This window comes from Rissa tridactyla, chromosome 3 (assembly GCF_028500815.1).
Source record: "Rissa tridactyla isolate bRisTri1 chromosome 3, bRisTri1.patW.cur.20221130, whole genome shotgun sequence".
Lineage (NCBI taxonomy): Eukaryota > Metazoa > Chordata > Aves > Charadriiformes > Laridae > Rissa > Rissa tridactyla.
Genome location: NC_071468.1, coordinates 9064706 through 9085464, shown reverse-complemented (window position 1 = coordinate 9085464; position 20759 = coordinate 9064706). Strand labels below are relative to the sequence as shown.

The window sequence follows — 20759 nt, the reverse complement described above, 5'->3', positions numbered from 1 at the left end:
GGAAGAAGCAAATGTGTAAATGGATATCGAAGGGTCACAACGGGGGATTAGTCGAGGCAGTGAAACTGGCCTTACTTCATTTATACTCCTAAAATTTCTCCGTGGAGGTCTGTGTGGTTATTGTGTGCTCGGTATACCAGATGATAACTTTCATGATTGAATTTGCCGATTTCTGAGTGCGAACGTTTTGCAATGTAGAGGTCTTCTTGCATCTTATCAGCCTTGACTAACACTTCAGACGTAATTCAGGAATTTTTATTCTCTGTTATAAAGCTATCTTGCAGCGTTTTCCACGCTTGGTTTGGCGGGGCTGCGATTTCCGATCTGGCTTTTCTGATGTCCTAGCTCCATTTTTCCCTATCTCCCCAGGCATTCTCTGTGCCGACAGCTTTCATGCCAAGCCTTTGCTGACACCCTGTTCCACGTCTCTCTCTGTGTGGACTGCTGTGTCACACTAGCGCCCAGCTCCCAGCCTGCAGCGCTATGACTCGGTGCTGTTCTGGGAGTGAATCCTACTCTTGGGTGTGGTGGATTCACCCCGGGAGGATGGACCCCAACAAATGGACGGGTTTTGGTAGAATACAAACATCTGTCTTCCTCCCTCTGCTGTCAGCATTGACTGTTTTCTCCATGGGAGGCTGGGGCACAAGAGGGAAGGTTTCCAGACCTTCCTGCAACCATTGTGGTCTTTGTCCACCACAACTTCTCCATGAGACCACTGGCCTTCAGCCGGATCTGTAGCACCTTGCAGTGCTTTGAGTTGTGTAAGAGGACCAAGCCACCCGAGCCCTGGGCAGTTTTCTACTGGTGGTCCTCAGCACGGCAGAGGCTCTGGGCCCGCATGACCAGCCCTCTCATGTTTCATCTGGGCTTGAACTACAGAGAGACGTGAAGCAAAAAATCACTTGTAGGGACTGCCTAGCATGGCTGAATAGCGAAATCCCACACGCCTCCCTTGACAATGGGAGACGAAGCAGCAGGCAGTGGAAGCGGTAGCTGCCAGCTGCCTCATCTTCTTTTACTGAACTACTTGAGGATAAAATGGTTCTTGTGCAGTCTGCCACAGAAGTCACCTCTCAATTTGTAGCTCAGCAACAAGTGGTTTCTCGCTCTACACCCGGGGGGAAAAAAAAGAGTTGCATCCTCTTGAGCACATTTTTATGGGCTAAGCCTGGGATGCGTGGAGCACCTCCTGGGAAATGCTGAGGGTCGTGAAATCTCACCAAAGTGAGCAAGAGTTAAGGGTGTACAGGGTATTGCAGGACTCACCCCAGAGGCTCTGACTTAAAATACTTGCTGGAAATACCGACGAGTAAATGCGTTTGAAGGAGAAGCTGAAGCGTAATGCAGCGTAGGGTTTGACTCCGAATAAAACGGAAAGGTGTTTGGAGGGCACGCTAACAAAGTGTCAGATAAACATTTAAAGGCTAACATTTTAAAGTTTGGTTTTTTTACTTAAAGAAATAAGTTAATAATTAGTTATGTCACTGTTAATATTCCACTAGTACCGTTACTTGTTACTAATACTTAGTTTGGCATCTTAGTTGAACTTTAGCTATGTTTAATATCCTGTTTCTGTGAATTTTTGTATATCTGCAAAGAGGGAGGTTGCGTGCTAATGGCATTCACAGCTTGTAGAAAAGGAATATGATGTAAACAGTATGAGCTCTCTCTTATTTAAAAGGAAAAGTTTCTCTAATATAGGTAGCTGTAACATAGTGAAACTTTTCCCCTGCTTTAAGTTTAGGTTTCCAGCTGCAATTCCACGTTCTTACTGAATACAGTGGTATAAGGCAAGCAATGAATCATCTCTACATATTTTTCTTTCGTATCTCCTTCACAAATGCCTCCATGATAGTAGTTAGACTATTTTTAACTCCCTGCTTTAAACAGTTATGTATTAGTTGCCGTGTCTTTAAATGAAATGCAGCCAATTGTATGAAATTTTTGACAGCTGATTGAGTGCTGTTTTGACTGCGGCAACAGCTTCGAATTGCAGCTTGACATTTGCTTATATTTTTACTAGTTCACACAGTAATGTCACAAATATTTCCTATTTGATCCTCCCTATTAAAATCAGCTGAAGCTTTATTTTTAGAGCTTATTGCAGGATTGTTAATATAACAGTTAATTCTCCTACATCATTGCCCCAACGCGATTATTTCACAGCACCAACACAATACGCATGCTACACACAAAAGATCAAAATGATTCCAGCTTGTTTGAGAGATTCAAAAGGGCCTGTGATGCTCTAGACACAAGAGCAGTCATTTAACAGAACGGAGTCGCAACTGCATATACATCAAGGTAGATCAAAGGCAGCCGGGAGATTGCACATTTACATAGGGACGCGGAGGATGCTATGGGAACCCAGTAGCTGGGCTGGAGAAGTACACGGGTAGGAAGGGGAATAAGGAAGTTCAGTGAGCATCAGTGGGGGGTGCTTTTATTTTTGTTTGGATTTTTTCTTTACTTTCTTTGCATTATCTCAAAGGCTGCGAAAGATAGATGGAGCTCTGATCCTTTGTAGCCTTAATTCACTACTGGTGTAAATCGGTGCTGTTACCAAGGAATGACTCCAGTTTGCACTGCCTGAACATCTGGACCGATGTCCCTGCTGCATGTTAATTTCTCCACCTTTTAAACGACATAAAGGTGAAGAAATCAGTGATAAAATAGTTATTTAAAAAAAAAAAGTAGTTACAGAAGTTACAGACTTTTTTTTTTTAAACGATCTGACAGGTTTGTTTTTTTTTTTTAAAAAAAGTCAACTTACATTCTTTTAATTTTGTGACGTTATGCTGATTATTTGAAATCTGTCTCTTCTACAGGACTGAAACCAGGAAGGGAATGGTAACTGCTATAAAATCCAAAGGTAAGAAACAAATGTTACGCTACTTAAAATTGATGTCTTTGCAAGTGTAATTTATATTGTAGAAAACCTCCAAGAATAACACTATGGAACTGTGTAACCTATGAGCCTAAGGAGATGGGAAAGCGTAGAATTTCCCCTGCCTCAACACAGGAGCCAGCAAACAGCTGATGATGACAAATTCTGGACCAAAGAGGACGTGTTTCATAGTGCGTATGATGTGGAGGGAGTAGCGATCTCTGCTTCAGGGTTTAAATCAAACAGTAGCAAATAGCAGGTAGGAGAAAACCCAGAGAAGGGAAAAGCTGACATTTTCTCGATCTTCCATCTGAAAGAGGGGTTGCAGAAGTGGGTGGGCAGCAGCACATGCATTTGCACAGTTACACCAGGCAGGCATGCAAAGGTGCTTGCGTGGCCATGTGTGTGCATCAGGAACAATTTTTTTTTTCCGTGAGCAAACAGGCTTTCTTTTAAATTGGTGTTTGGGTCCTGCATGTTTTCATTCTCCTCTGCGTTTTATTTTCCTTTTTTAACCGCCGTAAGGACCACTGGTGTCTGAAGTCACCTCTAATGGAGCCTCCCATAAGCGAAGTCAGCGCTGGGAGCGGGGAGCTCTTTGCCTGAAGCTCAGCTTTAGGTGCTGTGCAGCCCAGAATGGTACAGAACACGTTTTAGAGGTGTGGCATCTGAGCTGACTTAAGGATACCATAAATGATGGCTGCTTTGGTGCTGTCTGAAGGGTGCTCTCGCATCCCCACCCTGTTTCCTTCTCTGCTAGGCAGTTTAATTTTTTGGAGCCTTTGGCGTGTTCAGCCTCTTCCCAGGTGTTCAGCGTGGGGAGCGAGCACAGGGCACAGCCGGCACCACTCCGCCATTCCTGGCCGAGCGCAGACCTGCAGTCCAGGGGGCCGGGGATATAGGATGAAAGATGCAGCTGCTGCATTTGTAGATAAGATGTTTGTATAGCTTGTGCCATCAAAAGCACCGAACACATTAACAGCGCCTCAGTCGAACAGGAGCTGAAATTTCTGTATGAGGGATGACAGCCTTCCTCTCTCCTGCTGCCTGAATCCCGATTTCTGAGTCTTACACCTCAATTTGGGGCATCGCGGCTGTTGCGCTGACTTTGGACAAACAGCAGCCCTCTGAAAGTGGTTAGGAACAGGCAGACGGCGCAGTTCTGTGAGTGACTGTGGGCTTGACTTGCGCTTCCTTGTGTGCCATGCTTTTTGCTTTTTTTTTTTTTTTTTTCCCCCCTCCACGGGTCAAATGAATTTACATATTGAGGAATCTCTCAGGGACTCTGAATTTAAATGTGATTCTGTTTATTTTAGTGAAACTGTTTGCTAATTCCCAGAGCTTTCTGTTAAAGTCATGCAGTTGTTCGAAGTCAATCTTGCCTGTACTTGATCCTGTCTCAGAGTGGTGATTTTTCATTTGTGACATCATTGCCATTTTTATGCCAACTCTGTGATGTCATGCTCCGATTATGACTTCACCGCAGGGTCAAGTAGAGGAAGAAAGTGGAACATAATAGACAAAGCTGTAATTCAGGCAGCAGCTGGTCAAGTAAATTGCTTGGAGTGGAAATGTTCTCTCCAGCTACCTTGAGGAACAATGAAGTGGGACATCTGAATGAGCCCACTGTTTGGGCACCGCTGCTCCATTATCGGAGACCACGAACGTGTTGACAGCACGCTGGATCGGGAACACACGCACACCTCGGTCTTGCGGTCTTCGTAACTCCGAGCTGCTCCATAAGCCGTGGTGTCGGTCTGCCTCCAGAGAGCTGTAAAATGATCATGTCTGTGACATAAATGACAAAAACAGGGAAAAGATTTTTATAGTTATTTCTTTTTTTCTCCTCACCCTCAGCTTTCTGGGGCGAATCTGATGACAGCAGCTCCGAGATAGAGGCTGCTTTGCGCCCACAAACTCACAGCACAGAAGCAGATGAATTTGATGACTTCTATGATTAAGATTCCCCAGCTCGCTTTTAGGAAGAAATAAACAGTATCATCTTGTACATATTGAGAGTGCCACTGCCTAAAGTGCAGCTCATCACTTTATAGTCAAAGAAAATTTAAATACAAAATAAATATTACTTGGTACTATGCACGGCCTCCTTGTACGTGTGCTTTTTCTTAACTGCTAAGTGTTTTCCTGATCTGACGGCAATCCTGCCCCATGAGGCTGAGCCTTTTTGTAATATATTTGTTTTGGGGGAATAAATGAAGAGAAGTCCTGAGACGTCCACTTGCTCAGTGGACATGACAGTGTCTGAGCATTATCACCTCAGAGGGCGGGGGCTGTCTATAAAACAACCTCCTCCTCAGGGGGGGAGCTGGATCCCTCTGTATAGAGTCCTGTCTCTTTGTTACTGGGGCTGGGAGCTACTTGTCCGCAGACCCCTGCTCACAGCGAGCATCTCCTGCCCGGTGCCAGCAGGAAAGGTGCAGGACCCCTGTGATGGGTCACCCTTCTGCATGGCAGGCAGGAAGAGGCCGTCACAGGTGAGGAGTCAATCAGCAGCAAGCTGGAATTGACAGCGGTATTTCACGGCCAAATCGGCCTGGCCTCCGCTTTGCTGCAAGCTGCTCAGCAGTGCCACTGCCTCTCACCAGCCCGGCTGCTGCGAGTGCAAAGACCATCCTCTTCGGACGCGTGTATGTATTCTCATACTTCCACTACAGAGCTAGATGTGGTTTTGAAAAAAGCAGGCAAGCATTCTGGGTATGCATACATATGCTACTCAGGGCGGGCTGGCATGTTTGATCTTTATCTTCTTCTGCAACAGATCAAGAAGAAGAAATGCATAAATCGTACATTTCTAATTCAGCACATTTTGGAACAGAGCAGCATTTACATGTGGCGAGCCTCAGTGATTTTCTGCTTTTACTTGCTTTGTAAAATCCATGCCGGCATTGCTGTATGGACATCACAGTAATTGGATGACTCTAGGAGCTTCATGCATTTTTAATTTTCTTCTTTTAATTCCTTTTATCTAAAATTAAGTTCATTAAACATGAGATTTTCTTTCGAAGGGAGAAACCAGGGGACATATTAAAAAAAAAAAAAAATCTGTTCATAATTACGATAAGTTCAAAAGCGAAAAACAGCACCCCAATTAAACTCTGCTGCAAAGCAGTACTGCATCTTTGAATACAGGCACCAATCTTGGGGCCCAGTCCATCAAAACCAATTTTGAAACGGTAACAAAACTCAGTTTAATAAAAAGAGCGTGTAGTCTGAGACGAGTTCAAGAATATGAAATCAAGGTTTGCAAGAAGGCCTGAAAATGAGAAGAAACCCTTAGTACAGATGTCTGCTGGCTTGCTTTTAATCCCGTGGTTTTCTGTCTGACGTTGGCAATGGTGCAGTGTTGAATATTCCAACAACTGGATAGTCAGCTGCGCGAAGGATGGAGCTGGATGAGTGTGTGACCAGGGCTGATGTCATGTGAGACAGCTGGACTTGACTAAAGGACCAAAGCTGGACTTCACTGAAGGCTTTAATGCCCTCCCCCACTGCACTGGGCTTTCCGTGTCCCTTCAACCACAGGCTATTTTGGATTAAGGCTCCTGTGATCCCTCCCTTCAGAGGCGGGCTAGCTGATACAGCCTTGGCCAGAAAAACAGCAAAAATCTCCCCCTCCTTCCCAGTTTTTACCTGCTGACTCCCCATGTCCTGTGGGACCACTGCCCCACAGAGAAGCCCCTGTGGTGTGTGACAGGCAAGTTGGTCGAGGGATGGGAGGTGCACAGAGAGGAGGAGCAGGCAGCCCATGGGGACCATGGGAGGTCTCCTGTTTCCCAAAGCAGCAATTCCCATGTGCCAAGTGATAGCACAGGCTGCGCTAGGCTGCTGGAGAGGGTGGTGCAGCTCCTGACTCTTCATTGCTATGACCAACCTCAGTCAACACTCGGCTATCAAAGCCTCAGGGGGGGAATCGAGGAAATCGCAGGACTGCCCTGCAAATTGTGACAGTGGAAAAGAAAATCTGCAATGCGACAGCAGTAGGACCGGAAGGGCTAGCACCCATGGTGCTGCTGTTCTGGGTGGACCACCAGATAGGTTTAGGGGCTCCTCGGTAGTCTTCTCCTAGCAGCATGTTACTGTCCTTTGTGTACTGCAGGCTCAGTGTCACCCAGGAGACTTGTAGCAGAACCAATACCTGAACCCACCATCTGAGGGCTGGTGCCTGGGCTATTGCTCCTTGCTGCTTTTTCCTGATCATCCCTAAGCCGCGGTAATTCATTCCTGATGGTCCTAGCCATCTGCTAAGCGTCAGCTCACCAGTATGTCGCACCACAGACAGACTATTGCTACGTGATTTTTCAGTGAATGTCAGACCAAGGTTCATCTGGAAAAAGTCTCTCTAGCAGCCTGCGCAGCTAAGTAATATTGCATCAAATCCACAATGCCTTTGTAGTTTTAAGCTCTTCCTGAGTGATTCCGGGTTCTTGATGTCAGCCCACTTTATATCTCCTTGCACGATACAGGGCGCCCATCAGCAATCTTTGGTGCTTTCCATTCCCTCCGTCCAGCTCAGCCACAGACATGCAACTCATGACAGATGACAGATGGCTTTGGGAGCTTCTGCTAAGGCAATATCTCTCTTTTGGTGTTTAAGCGATAGCCGAGTTCCTCCAAAGCATTATTTATTATACACTTATTGTGCGCAGACTCATTAGATGCAAAACATTCTGCCAGTCAACTTTACTCTGCTCCTTCACAGCTGTCATACTGGCAGCCCGAAGATGATGACAGATGATGCTGATGGACAGGGGGACTGTAATCAATACAGCCTTAAAAGATTTAAATCAGCATGCCAGTCATCTATGGAAAATACTGTAACGAAGCCTTCCCGTATCCCTGCTGCGTATGTGCAACAACTTGGTGCTACGTTCTTTCTTCACGTGTCAAATGCACGCAGTTGTGAGGTGGAACTTCAGCTCGCACCCTGTTCGTCTGCTGACAAACACCAGTTAGCACATAGGGGCTGACAGAAAAATGCCGGTTGAGTGCGCTGATCTGGTGAGCCGAAATGGAGCCTGTGTGGGCAGGCTGCCCTGTCTCCGAGGCCCTTCAGAGAGAAGCGCAACACGCAGAGGCGGTGGCTGCATTTGTGAGAGCTCAGGGAGTGGAGAACCGCTCATGGGGAAGCCAGTGGAGCTGGCGGTCGCTTCCTCCAGAGAAGGTCCTAACTGAGAAAGGAGCTCATCCCTGCTCCAAGTCGGACGTTAGGCAGAAACTGTTACTGCTGTTTGTCAACAGGATTATTCTTCTCCAGTGGCAGACTTCTGCTACTGCCTCCTGCGCAAGAAAAGACTTTTTAGTTTGCTGGTGCACACCTGGCATAAAAGCAGCCCTCCCGCCCAGCTGCCCCTGCCTTCCCCATCTTGTCCTTAAAAAGTTGGGCTTTCCTCTAGCAAGTACCAGGCAGGCTCCTTCACCGAGGGCGCCAGGTCTTAAGTTTCTGCAGCATGAGTTTTGCTTTAGGATATTTGTAAGGGTTTGGGTTTTGTTTTGGTTTTGATTCTTTTTTTTTTTTAAGCAAAATGTAGATTGACTTTTCAAGGAAATGTTTGTTGCAGCATTAATTTTTTTCAGCGCTTGTTTATGCAAGTAATTATAAGATAAGATGATCATATTTCATTTGCATTTGCTAGTGCTGCTGTCTTCTGTTTTCTTTAGCATTATCAGAAAAACAACTGATTGCCCATCAATACAAACAAAATGTTAATACTAAGCTGTCTTACTCTATACTAAATTCCAGGAAGAGAAGCAGTACAATAGGAAACTTCAATCAGGGTACGTTTTGTAAGGAACAGATAAAGGACAATCTTTAGCTGATACCACAGATGTGGTGCCAATACAAAGTTGCTGGGGAAATTTATTCAAGTCACAGATTTTATTAAGAGGAGTGACAACAGAAAATGGCTTAACAACAGCTAAGTGAGGCTAAGAATAATGAGAACTACAATATTGGGTTAATTTGTTCTACAGCAAGGTAGCAAGGTTCCTCTCCCCTCCCCAAATCAGCGGCGTTGACTCAATAAGCACTGCTGAGATTTTGTTATTTTTGTTAATGATTCCCAGGCTGCTTTTTCATGTCCTCGCCCCCATCACTGCCCTCCTAATGAAGTTGGTGTATAGTGACAGGACACAGCAGAGCACAAAATCTTCCTTGTGTTAATCCTGTTTAATATCTGAAGGTTTAATTCCATTTGAACATTGTCAAACGGCTAACTTAATAGTATTTGCTTATGCAACGGGCAAAGCGATGGGACGGGGGTTCTTTACGCTGCCTGTTGCGACTGTCACGAATCTCACCAAGCCATTTCACACTCGCTGCTCCTGCCAGCGTCCCCTCAGCTCCCGCTGCCCCTCCGCCCTCCTGCCAGCGCCCTCACCATCCTTTTAAACTGCTGCCAACGGCTCCTTTTCTCCTTCCGAAGGAGAAAAGGCCTCTTTGCAGAGCCTCACGCTTCAGTCCCATTTCTCTACTGTGGTGGCAGGCTGACAGCATTAGCTTTGGTAGCGCAGCCGTGCCCCGAAGCACTTTTGTCATGCCTTCTGCCTAAATCATCCCACAGGAGCGGGAAATCACCCCACGCTGGAAAAGCTACTTTCATTTTAGCAGGGCTTTCTCTTAATTGAGGGGAAGTTTTGACACAGGACCCCATCTGAGAGCAAGGAGAGCATGCAGTGCTACCTCAGGCGCCAGTCTGCCCTAAGCTTTTCCCTTCAGACTGTCACCTTTGTGCCTAAGGAGCCCCCCCAACACATTCAAGGGAGCGCTGAGGCCACAGGCCCCTCAGGACACGGTAGAACGAGCCCAGCCCCCGCCCCCGCCGCCTCTCCCCTCACGCCCCCGTGGCGACCCCGCGCCTGCGCGCTCTGACGCGACCGCCTCTAAGATGGCGGCCGCGCCGCGTGCGCCTCACGTGACCGCACCCCCCTGCCGCCGCCGCCGCCGCCGCGGGCGCGCGCCCTCCCCCATGGTGCCCCGCGCTGCCCTCTGCCCCCGGAAGCGCTGCTCGCCGCCTCGCCCGGCACCGCCGCCGCCGCTCCCCGTGCCCCGGGCCCGCCATGGGAGTCCCGGCCTTCTTTCGCTGGCTCAGCCGCAAGTACCCCTCCATCATCGTCAACTGCGTGGAGGAGAAGGTGAGGCGGGCTTCCCACACCGCCCCCCCCCCGCGTCCCGTCCCGTCCCGTCCCGTGCTCCCCCCTCCCGGGCCAGGCCCCCTCTCGGGGCTGTGGGCACGGGAGAGTGAGGGCAGGAGTGGGGCGTTTGAGAAGGAACTGAGCTGGCCTTCGTAGCTGCGCTTTTTTTTTTTTTTTTCCTTTTTTTTGGTGAGGTTAAAACGATATCTTGCTGTGCGGACGCTTCCTTGGGCTCTCGTTCTCCACGTATTTGAATACTTCCCAGTTGTGCCGCTTTCAGATCTTCTCGTTATTTTTGTCAGTCTTTTCTTTCACGTATTAGTCTTTCTACAGCTTCCTGCTTTACTCTGGTATTTTATTTATTTTTTTTTAAAGCGTCCATCAACACAGGATATCGTGCTTGAATCCAAGACTTAAAACAAGTCTGTAGTTGTGCTCTTCGGCGTTGAGCAGCTTCAGCTTTTTATTTTGTCTCATTGCTGATATTTACTAGTGTAGGATAGTATAGGATAAACTCCCTGCACAAACAGGGAGCTGGTTTTTCCAAACACATCCTCTAAAACGTGGCTTTTCACAGCAATAGGAGATGCTATTTGGTGAGGACTTAGTCCCAGACTAGTTGGTGGGCTCCACAGGTGGTCTTCACCAACCCACCTCTCGCCTGGCTGGTCACTGCCTTCAGCTTATGTTTGTCGTCCCCCTGGCACCAGCACGGAGGTCTCTGCGGTTATCGGGGGAGCACTTCCTAGGAAGTAACGCAGCTGAAGTAGTGTTTGTCGGTTTGTTTTTGCCTGGCAGGTTCTCAGATAGGCTGGTTCTTTCGTGCACGATGTGGTGGGAGGTGGAAGGTGACAGGGAGGGTGGGGATGTTGCTTCAGCAACAGCACAGGCTCACACAGGATTTCAGTAGCTGCACTCCGGTAGCTTTACAGTGCAGTGTACGTGCAAGTTATTCTCTTTGGGGCTAGCTTAGCCAAAGCTTTTCTGAGCAGACAGACTCTTGAGTTCGTGCTTCCCAAACTGTTTTTCCTGTACGCTTTTCCAAATATTTTGTGTCATCTTTTGTCAGGATGTACTAGCTGGGTTCTGCTCTTCGTCGTAAAACTGTTTTTAACTGAACGTGTTACGAACATTTAACATGAACTGGTTTTGTTCGTGTCCCGGCTGCTGAGCATGTGCTGCGGCTTCTGCCTTTGCGCAACAACCTCTCCTTCCCTGGGAGAGATGTGCCTCGCATTTGGGAAACACCGTACTGTGAAGGAGATAGAAATGTCTGGGCAAGGTAGAGAAGAGAGTGAAGTGATTGAATTATGTATTGATACTGGGCTTTTTTGATCGCATGTATTACCTGCCTGCCTTCAGGAAGTTTTCAATGTATGCAGGTGGCAGGCGGATCAGTTTTAGTATTCAGTTCTTGTTACAGGCTGGATGTTTTTCTGTTTCAAATTCAGGTTGTGAAACAGGCTTGTAGATTTGGATTAATCAAATGTTACACACATAAAACTGTGAGTTACTGTTTTGCTTTATTACCATTGTAGTTTCAGTTAGCCTCTCTCAGCATGAGAGAAAAGTAAAGTTGATTTTACCTGTAGCTGCAAGAAGTGAATTTTTTACTCCAATGGATAGATAAGATTTGAGGATTTGCCTGCCTGGGGGAACTATTATAGAAAAAGGTGGTTTGTGGGTTTACAAGTACAGTTTATTAGCTGCTCATATGAGTGCTTACTCTGGAATAAGCTGTTAGTAGCTAGCAGCGATTGTCCTGGTTGCTTTACCAAGCTTGTTTTTTGTGTCTCTTATATGATCTTTTCTGAGTAACCCTCAGTTTAGCGGGCTCTTGGGGATAGTGTGTCATGTTTGCATCTGCCAGGGTGAAGTGGGTGGCACGGGTATTGGGGGGATTTAGAGAATGACGTGTCTCTACCAGTGCAGCTATTGAGCGTATGCCTGTTGACGTGGCATTCGCCTTCTCCCGGCTGTGTATCTTTGGAGTACTAACGTCTGAAGGTGTGTGCACATATCCTACCCATTGTCTTCCACTCACACTGGTTGGTTTGCATCATCCCCATTTCATCAAAGTAGGGAACTGACAAAGGTGAACAGTTTGGTCTTTTGCTTATAGTCAGCGTCACAAGTGGCTGCATGGTCCAAGCCTTTCATTCACCAAATCTGCCTTTCCTTCCTTACATCAAAGGTTGACTTGAGTGAATGAACATCCATTCCAGCCATAAAATTAGACTGTGGGGACAGCAGATCGGTCAGTTATCTGTCACATTTATGAATATGCTGATAAAATATCCTTAGTGCTCAGGAACAGCAAAAAGCCCACGAGGTGAGGTTTAGTTGTGACGTTTTGAAGCAGTGTTCTTCTGATCAAAAGGATGCAAATGGAGTTTTGACGATATAAAGTAGATTCTTTTACACCTCTGTCTCTACTATAAATGGATGTTTTACATTTTAGTCTTATAAGCTTGTCCAGCTGTTTCTGGATAATGCTTTAAGACCTGTGTATTTAAAAGCAGTCACGATTTAAACTGCAAGTATCTGCAATCTGTAACAATTACAGTTTTCTCTAAGAGCTGAAGGCTTATCTTTTTTATCATATTTGTAAACATTTAGATTAATCTTTATTTAACCAAAACTGCTCTAATGTTTGGGTAAAATAAAGGTTTGTATAGTCTCATTTTACTGGGTTTGGGATTGTATGTCCTTTTTTGTGTGTTTAATAATTGAGCTTGTAGCAACGAATGTTCTTTATTAAAAGAAATGGGGGAAATATGACAAATTCCATTAGGCCAAGTTAGATTTACCTTAACTGAAGTCTCAGATCTTGATGTCCTCATCCACGTTGCTTTCTTCCAACTTAAGAGCACATTGCAATTACAGTAAGGACAGCACATGGATAAATCATATTCATTACAATTTTTTTATATTCAGATCTAGTCATAAATTTGAGAGCTGACTAGGACAGTGGTGAGAAGCTGTAGTTTGTCTTACTGTAGATGGATTTAAACTTCTCTCACGATGTAATCAGCTCTGTGTGTATTTTAGGATTGCTTATAAATCTCTCTAATCAGAAATTTTGTATCTCCTGGTAGCTTGTCTCTTTGAAATATTAAAAAGTTGATCCTTGTTCTCTTACCTTGCTAGATTATTTCTTTTTCTTAAATCTGATTAATCTTCTTCTTAAGCTGAGCAGGAAGAATAAGAGGAAGATCTTGAAGATAATATAAAATCCAGGAGAGAATATTCTTAATCAAATTCATAAGAATTAATAAAGCGCAACTAAAGTATCGTATTTGAAGATCTATTTTCAATGGTTTCAAAAGAGGCTGTAGATTAAAAGTGAACAGTTTAGTTCTATCACAAGAGATATCACTCCCAGATACTTAAACCTTTTACAAGGCTGTTACATTAAAAATCTGATAGGTTTATGAGGATGTAATGGTAAAGTTGCTGACATAGTGGTATGCAAATGAAAACTGAATGGCTTTCGAAGCCATCTAAAACAGATCATACTTATTTTGCTTTACCTTCAAGACCGAAAATAAGATCTGTGACGGGGGCAATTTTATTTCCCATATCACATAGTTGTAAGCCTTTGATATCTTCTGAGTCACAGTTAGCTCTGGCGAGAGGTTTGATGAAAGATCAAGTAGAACACAAGGCAAGCTTCTCGTCCCGTTATCTGATATAAACCAGAGCAAATGCTCTTCTTTTAAAATTGTAGGTCTTGGTTGCCCAGAGTAACTTTATTAAAACTGCAAGCTACAGTACAACGTTTGCACCTGACAATTAGTTTCTGCTAAAACCAAGTGATTTGTGTGTGTGTGTTCTGTAAAATTCAGTAAAAGAAGCCAACGGTGGTCAAGATTTCATCTCTCAGGATTTGACTAATTTGGATTAGAAGAATGATGCGAATTAGCAGAAATTTTATGTGTTTTAAAGAAGTGAAATAGAGGGACTTAGTGTTCGATTATTTAAAAGGGACTTCACAAAATTGTCCTGAAATAATTCCGTACCTATAACTGTGGAAAATTTAAATACCAAGTAAAACGCTGCTTTGCTTTAGAGGCTTTCATTTTTGCGTTTTAAGACTGGGATAAGTTCAGCTAGTTCTGCTGCTACTCCAAGCAGGAGAATCGTAAGAAAGTCAATGGTACGATGTGTAAAGTGTTTGGGGTTTTTTTTCCTTTTGAATCTGATAGTTTGAGCTCTGTACTAGAGATGTGGGAAACTCATTTAATGACTAGTAGGTAGCAAGCCTGCAAATGTAAGTTCAGAGGAAGTGCTTGATGTTGTTTCACAAGCTACCAATAAGTTTCACATGAGTGAAAAAACCGGCACTTTCACATTTTTCTGTCCTGTTTTATGCAATCGTGTGATCATAGCCTTTACGTAATAACATGACATTCTTTTTTTTATTTTAATTCGCTTTATGCCAAGCTATTCGAGAGTATGCTTCATTCTAACTTTATGATATAACCTTTTCCAGTCATAATTTCTCTGAAAATTCATTTGACTTTTTCTTTATCAGCTCATGTCTCTTCCCTCACTGATGCTGTTGGTGTTTAATTCAGTGGTTTATGTGTTTGCCTGGTGGTATTGCTTTGAAAGGGAGAATGCCGAGTTGCTCGCGGTCACTATAAGTGTCGCTAATTGCCTTTGAGCAAGCTAAAAAAAACCCCAAACACAACAAAACAAGAAAGCAAATGTATGGTGAGGAAACAAAATTGAACGTGGTGTGATAATCCACCTTGTAGAGGAGCCACTCTTTGAAACGATCGCCAGCGTTTCAAAACTGCTTGCTTTAACAGCTTGAGAGAAGGGGATGACTTTTTTTTTTTATGTAGGTATTATAGTGCCAACTGCAGTCTCTGGGGCTGATTAGAGAGACTGTTCTGTTCACCTAGATAGTTACTTATCATTGACATGACAGTGTACGCAAAATAAAGTGGTAGTATTTATTACTTCCAGTTCAGCTGAGATTTGTTTTCTTTGTGCTTCTGGATTTATCTCGTGTAGCTTGTTGTAAGCATTCAAGAACATCAAAGAAGTACAGGAACGCCGGTGGCTGTAGGTGGTTTAGGGTGATTGTAATTTAGCATCAAGTTTACCATGTGCGCTGTGGCCTGGGTTTCATGGTCATTAGGCAGCAGCCTGGCAGTACAAAAAGCACTGATGTAAAGGAAGTGAAGCATTATAGTCAAAAGTGTAGTTATTTTCAAAAGCGGGAGGTAAGGACTGCATTTTATTTAGTATTCCAAATATATCCACAGGCAAACTTGGAGGCAGAGGTTGAAGAGTTCAGGGTTTTGAGCATCTTGGTGCATTTGATAGTCACCAAGAAAAGTAGTATATGTATACCCAAATTGGAGATTTGTCTGGTGGGATCTGAAAGGATCTCATTTCTTTGTGTAGAGGAAGCTGGGAAGAGCCCTCTTTCTAGTTAAATCTCGGTCATCCTTGGCTCACCAGGATGTGCTGATATGCTTTGGGAAGCTTGTCATGCCATCAGCTGGGCTCCAATATGTCCTCAGCCACAGATGAATCACTTTTACTGCCCTGCCTCCCCGTGTTGTCTATGTAACTTAAATGCTGGTTTGCAGTTAGAAAAAGGCAGAGGTGCAAGTTTGTTTGGGTGTGCCGCTCTGGGGAACTAAGTGTTTAAAGTAGGAAGATTTTGATAGTTCTTAGTTATCATGCTAGAGTTATAGCATCGTATTGTAAACTTAGAAGTCCTGTTACTAAATTTTGAGGGAGTCAGGATGGCCCTGGTAGTAGAAAGAATCACTTTCTTGAATAATATGAGGTGTGGAAACTTCTTGTTTATAATACATGCTGATCAACAGAAATGAACCAACTCTGCCATAACACATCACAATGTCTTCTAGTTGTGCTAGTATATAAACATCTTAAAAAAAAAAAAAAAAAAGTGCTATTTTAATAGTGTAAACATGCACTTTCATGTAATTAGGTGGGTAGCTTGTTGCTCTCTTTTATTCTACTTCCCTTGAAAAAAAATAAAGTTTTATGAGTCTGCACCTTAATGCCTCTGTGGGTTATTTGTGATACTTCTCTAATCGTGTACGGAAACACTTGTTTTGAATGTGTTCACAGGCTAAAGAGTGCAATGGCGTCAAGGCTCCAATCGATACAAGCAAACCGAACCCTAATGAGGTGGAGTTTGATAACCTGTATTTGGATATGAATGGTATAATTCACCCTTGTACACATCCAGAAGACAAGTAAGGCAATTTTTTTGTCTCTTTACAAATAGGATTTATTGATAGCACTTCAGAAGTTAAACTGAATGCTCTATGTTTTAGGCCAGCGCCCAAAAATGAAGATGAAATGATGGTTGCGATTTTCGAGTATATTGACAGGATCTTCAACATTGTAAGACCAAGGCGACTTCTTTACATGGCTATAGATGGAGTAGTAAGTATTGATATATTTAGTTCCTTGTAAAGACTGTTTGTAAAATTAGGGTAGATGCCATCTGCTCTTCTAAGGTGCTTTGGGAAATAGTTTTCTAAAATGAGAAGCTACAGGTAAAATATACTATTAATTTAATTTTGGTGAGGGGAATTAAAAGTATTAATGAGTTTTGTTGTCCACGGGGCTATGTGAGCTGGCTAATGTAGTCTGTTGCAGTCTGAACTTTGCTTCTGAAAAGCAGGAAACATCTATAAGACAGTAACGCTCCGAAACTACTTATGTTCCTCCGTTCTGTGGCTTCAGTAATAATTTATGCTGCAGGCTGGGTAAGACCAGAAAACCATTTAAGCAGATACACTTAAAATGGGCAGTGAATGAATTGTGCTGTGGAATATTTCACAGGCTAGCCTTAAGGTGCTTTTGAAGCTTGTCTTCCTCCATACCTGATTCTCATCTCCCCTTGGTACCTCAGTTGGTCTAATGAAAGATACCCCCTCTTCTTAATAACTTTGCTTTACTGAGTATTTTTCGATCCAGATTGCATAATCCTGCTGAGAGATGCCAAAATGGCCTAGCAGACTGCTGGTAGGCCTGTTAAGCTTTGGTTGTTTTTCTAGGCTTTTCAGTTTCTCAAAGGTAAAATGAGTATCATTAAGTAAAAAGATGTTTAATCTGAATTCGGGTGCAGGAATTCCTAACGTACATGTGTCTATAGAAGTAATCCCAACTAAATGTTGATGTATCCTTTTAAAAACCCCAACATACCTACTGTAAGTAATAGCTAACTACTGTCTGCGGTAGTATTTTTATTTTCAAAAGAGTTTCTAGTTGGAGAAAGGGTATGGAATGAATAATGCTTCCCAGATACATGTAACTCTATTAAGTTTCATTTATTTTGCAAGGGAAACTTTGAATCCTTGAGCATTGTGTGTTTCTGAGATGAGGACACAGCTGTGCCTGGTGCTGGCTTACCTCACAGGGAAGCTTAAGAGAGACCTTTTTAGAAACATGTCCAGCTCCCTGTGCTGCCATATGAGAGCTAGTGGTGACGTGAGGGAGGAACAGAAATCCCTGTTTCAGTTAGAGTTCAGGCTGATGCCTTGTTAAATGGTAATCGCAGACTGAACAATTTCAAAAGACTTCTCTGGAAAGGAAACAATTGTCCAGATGCAATAACTGAACCAATCATTATGATGCCTTTTTTAGGCTCCACGTGCAAAAATGAATCAACAGCGGTCGAGAAGATTCAGAGCATCAAAGGAGGGCATGGAAGCTGCTGAAGAGAAGCAAAAAATAAGACAAGAAATTCTGGCAAAAGGTAGAACTGTGGCCATATCTGAGTTTTTTCAAGTGAGAGTCACCTTGTTTGTTTTGAATGCTTCAGTGAGGGTTAGAAAAGGGATGTCTTGCTCAGTGGATGTTTTCCTGTCCGTTACTAGGAGAAGGAGGGGATAGCAAAGCTACAGAAGAATGGATCTGTGTTTTCCAAAGTTAAGAATTAAGATAAAATATCACTTTTTCTTTTTCTGTTTCCTGCCTGAAATTAATTTGTGTTGAGTACTCTGAATCCTTTTAGAAAAAAAATTGAACAGAAGAGCAGGGATAAACGTAGTAGTGGAAAACTAACCAAAACTCTTACGGAAGGAAGTACAAATCTGTAGGACTTGATGAAAGGAGAAGTTGAGCCTTAAAAGCAGGGATCAGATGAAAATCGTACTGTGCAGGAATAATGAACTGCAAGCAAGGGTAGTTACTTGACATTGGAAATCCTAAACTCAAAGTCAGTGCAACTTCCTAAGGGCAACTTCCGTGAGTGACATGACTCGAGTGAAAGGAGTGTGTGTAGCTGAAGCATGCTGTCTGGGCTGGGGCAGTTAATTCAGGTGGCGGTGCAGGAGGAATGAATGCTGTAGCCCAAGTGAGAGGGCCAGTGTGTAACCTCAGCAGAGATTAAAAAGGGAGGACAAAGACTTTCTTAACATTTCTTCCTGTAGCATTTCTAGACTACGAAGACCCTTTATGAAGCTCAGAGATGAGAGAAGTTGGTGTAACCCTGTTTGTGAGCCCAAGTGAATAGATAGTGGAAACATAGGGGAGAATATGTAAGAAAATAATTATTTCCTAATGTTTTATCTCATTTAGCAAGCTTAGTTTCTTTGAGATTTCTTTCACAGTCTTTTCACAGAATAGGTAGTGAAATCACTTTTCTGAAGTAACAACATCATTTGTAAATGTACTAATACTTTATTTTGAGATGGAGATAATATAATGGTAAGAACTGTTTTAATTTTGTTGTTGTTTGGTTCTTGTTTGTTTTTTTTTTTTTAAAAACAAACTAACTTTCAATAGGTATTAGTTGTTATCAGGGGAGCCATCTGTGTTTTTTATCAGGCAAACTGGTTTTAATGTTCCATATTGATTTATTTCTGTTAAATGTTTTTATTGCTCTAGGTGGCATTCTTCCTCCAGAAGAAGTGAAGGAGAGATTTGACAGCAACTGTATTACCCCGGTAAGCAATCTTGCACTTTAACCAGCAATTGCCACTGGCTGAATGATGGTTGAATTTATTTTCTTCCGTTACTTTTTAGGGAACTGAGTTTATGGACAATCTTGCTAAATGTCTCCGCTATTACATTGCTGACCGTTTGAACAGTGACCCAGGGTGGAAAAATTTGACGGTAAGTTTCACAGTTTCGTACTTCAGGAAAATTAGGGTGATCTATTAGGCTGGGTTTGGGTATGATTGAAGAGTATAAATTTAACAGATTTGTCTCATCTTCTGCCACTATGCTGTTATTCATAATGGGCCAACTTGTGCGTTCTGCTGGGGCTTCAGAGATACATTTCATCCTAATAACACAATCTAACGGCGCCATTTGTTTTGGTTTCATTTAAGAGCAATGAAAAGATTGGATAGTAGAAGCCACAATTTGATGTAATGGGAGGCAGGGTTTTCCGAATGCTTTTTCTTCTTTTGGGGAAAAGCGTCAAGATACATTGTATATATATTCTTTTCACTGTTTCCTTTTTAACTGGTTTGCTATCTCAGCTAGGCTGCTTTTTCTCCTTTATTCTAATGATGGATGACAGGCAACAAAAATAATACATGTCAGCTTTCTTGTCTTTCTGGACTTTGAGATTCTGTCCTCCTGTTCCTCAACCACTCCACCCCTACTGAGTTTTGTTTCTGACAGCCCTGTGTTTGCTCTGTACAAGAGGGCAGAATAGTCAGTCTTCTCAGATGCAGCTCTCTGCTTTATTTTCCGTAAGTTGGCTGTTAAAGCGGTCTAATTGGAGGGCAGTTGACTCTGCTTAATTCCCTCCATCAGACATGAGTTTTATAAACGCTCATGTTCATCTGGACATCAGCGTAAGGAAGTGTGTAATTTGGTAATGTATCGGTGTATCTGCGAGTTTAGAAGATCTGAAGGGAAGCAGGCATATGTCTGCTTTATCTGTTAGTTCTCTAGTGCGTGTTTTGATTACCCAGATAATTTAGGGGCCTAATAATTTGAAGGAAACTTGAAATACGTTAGTTAATGATGTGATAATTTCAGTGGTATTCGAATCAGTATGCCAACTTCATCCTAGAATTAGTAGAGAAAAACGAAGGTCTATTCATTGGTTCCAAACTCTTAAATATTTTCATTTTGCATCGTAATATTTTAGTTGAAACTACAAATTAGGATTTCAAGTATTCGTAAGTCAGATTCAGTATATGAACTACGTAAGTTGTTTGGGTTTTTACTGTGGCAGCATAAATTGTTTACATAATCTGTAAACATTTCACAGGTTATTTTGTCTGATGCCAGTGCTCCTGGTGAAGGTGAACATAAAATCATGGATTACATTAGAAGACAAAGAGGTAACATTCAAATAAACGTGAACGTTTTGTTTAAATTAAGTCAGTAATAATATATTTTGCATGATTTTTATTGACTAAATGTCACTTTCTTTTGTATAGCTCAACCAAACCATGACCCAAACACTCATCATTGTCTGTGTGGGGCTGACGGTGAGTTCTCTTTTGCTAGCAATATGTCCTGCTAAGCTTTCTTGTGCTGTTTTCTGATTGAGTTGGACTGTAGTTTTTAGGCTTTAACTTGTATTTGTGTAAATAATCCAGTGTATTTGTTAGTTTTTGAAAGCTCTGTGTAATAAATGTGGAAAGATCTAGCCCTGTCCGTAGCTGAAGGGCTAACTTTCACTTAGTTGTGCTATCTGGGTGGTTTGTGGCTAAACACATCTGTGTGTTCACACTTGCTTAAGGTAGAA

General features: G+C 43.1%; 2 protein-coding genes across 16 annotated transcripts in view; both read left to right on the top strand.

Annotated features, from left to right (window-relative positions):
- Positions 1-4988, top strand: part of KIZ (kizuna centrosomal protein) — a 50463-nt gene extending 45475 nt beyond the window's left edge. For all 15 annotated transcript variants that reach the window (XM_054194592.1, XM_054194605.1, XM_054194591.1 and 12 more), the window contains 2 exons: positions 2832-2875; positions 4748-4988. In XM_054194592.1, the coding sequence (XP_054050567.1) occupies positions 2832-2875; positions 4748-4851 (148 nt within the window). In that variant the 3' untranslated portion in view covers positions 4852-4988. The remainder of the gene's footprint in view (positions 1-2831; positions 2876-4747) is intronic.
- Positions 4989-9884: 4896 nt separating this feature from the next.
- Positions 9885-20759, top strand: part of XRN2 (5'-3' exoribonuclease 2) — a 50684-nt gene continuing 39809 nt past the window's right edge. The window contains exons 1-8 of the mRNA XM_054195116.1: positions 9885-10042; positions 16163-16290; positions 16372-16483; positions 17690-17801; positions 18935-18993; positions 19073-19162; positions 20277-20349; positions 20449-20499. Coding sequence (XP_054051091.1) covers positions 9968-10042; positions 16163-16290; positions 16372-16483; positions 17690-17801; positions 18935-18993; positions 19073-19162; positions 20277-20349; positions 20449-20499 — 700 coding nt within the window. The 5' untranslated portion in view covers positions 9885-9967. The remainder of the gene's footprint in view (positions 10043-16162; positions 16291-16371; positions 16484-17689; positions 17802-18934; positions 18994-19072; positions 19163-20276; positions 20350-20448; positions 20500-20759) is intronic.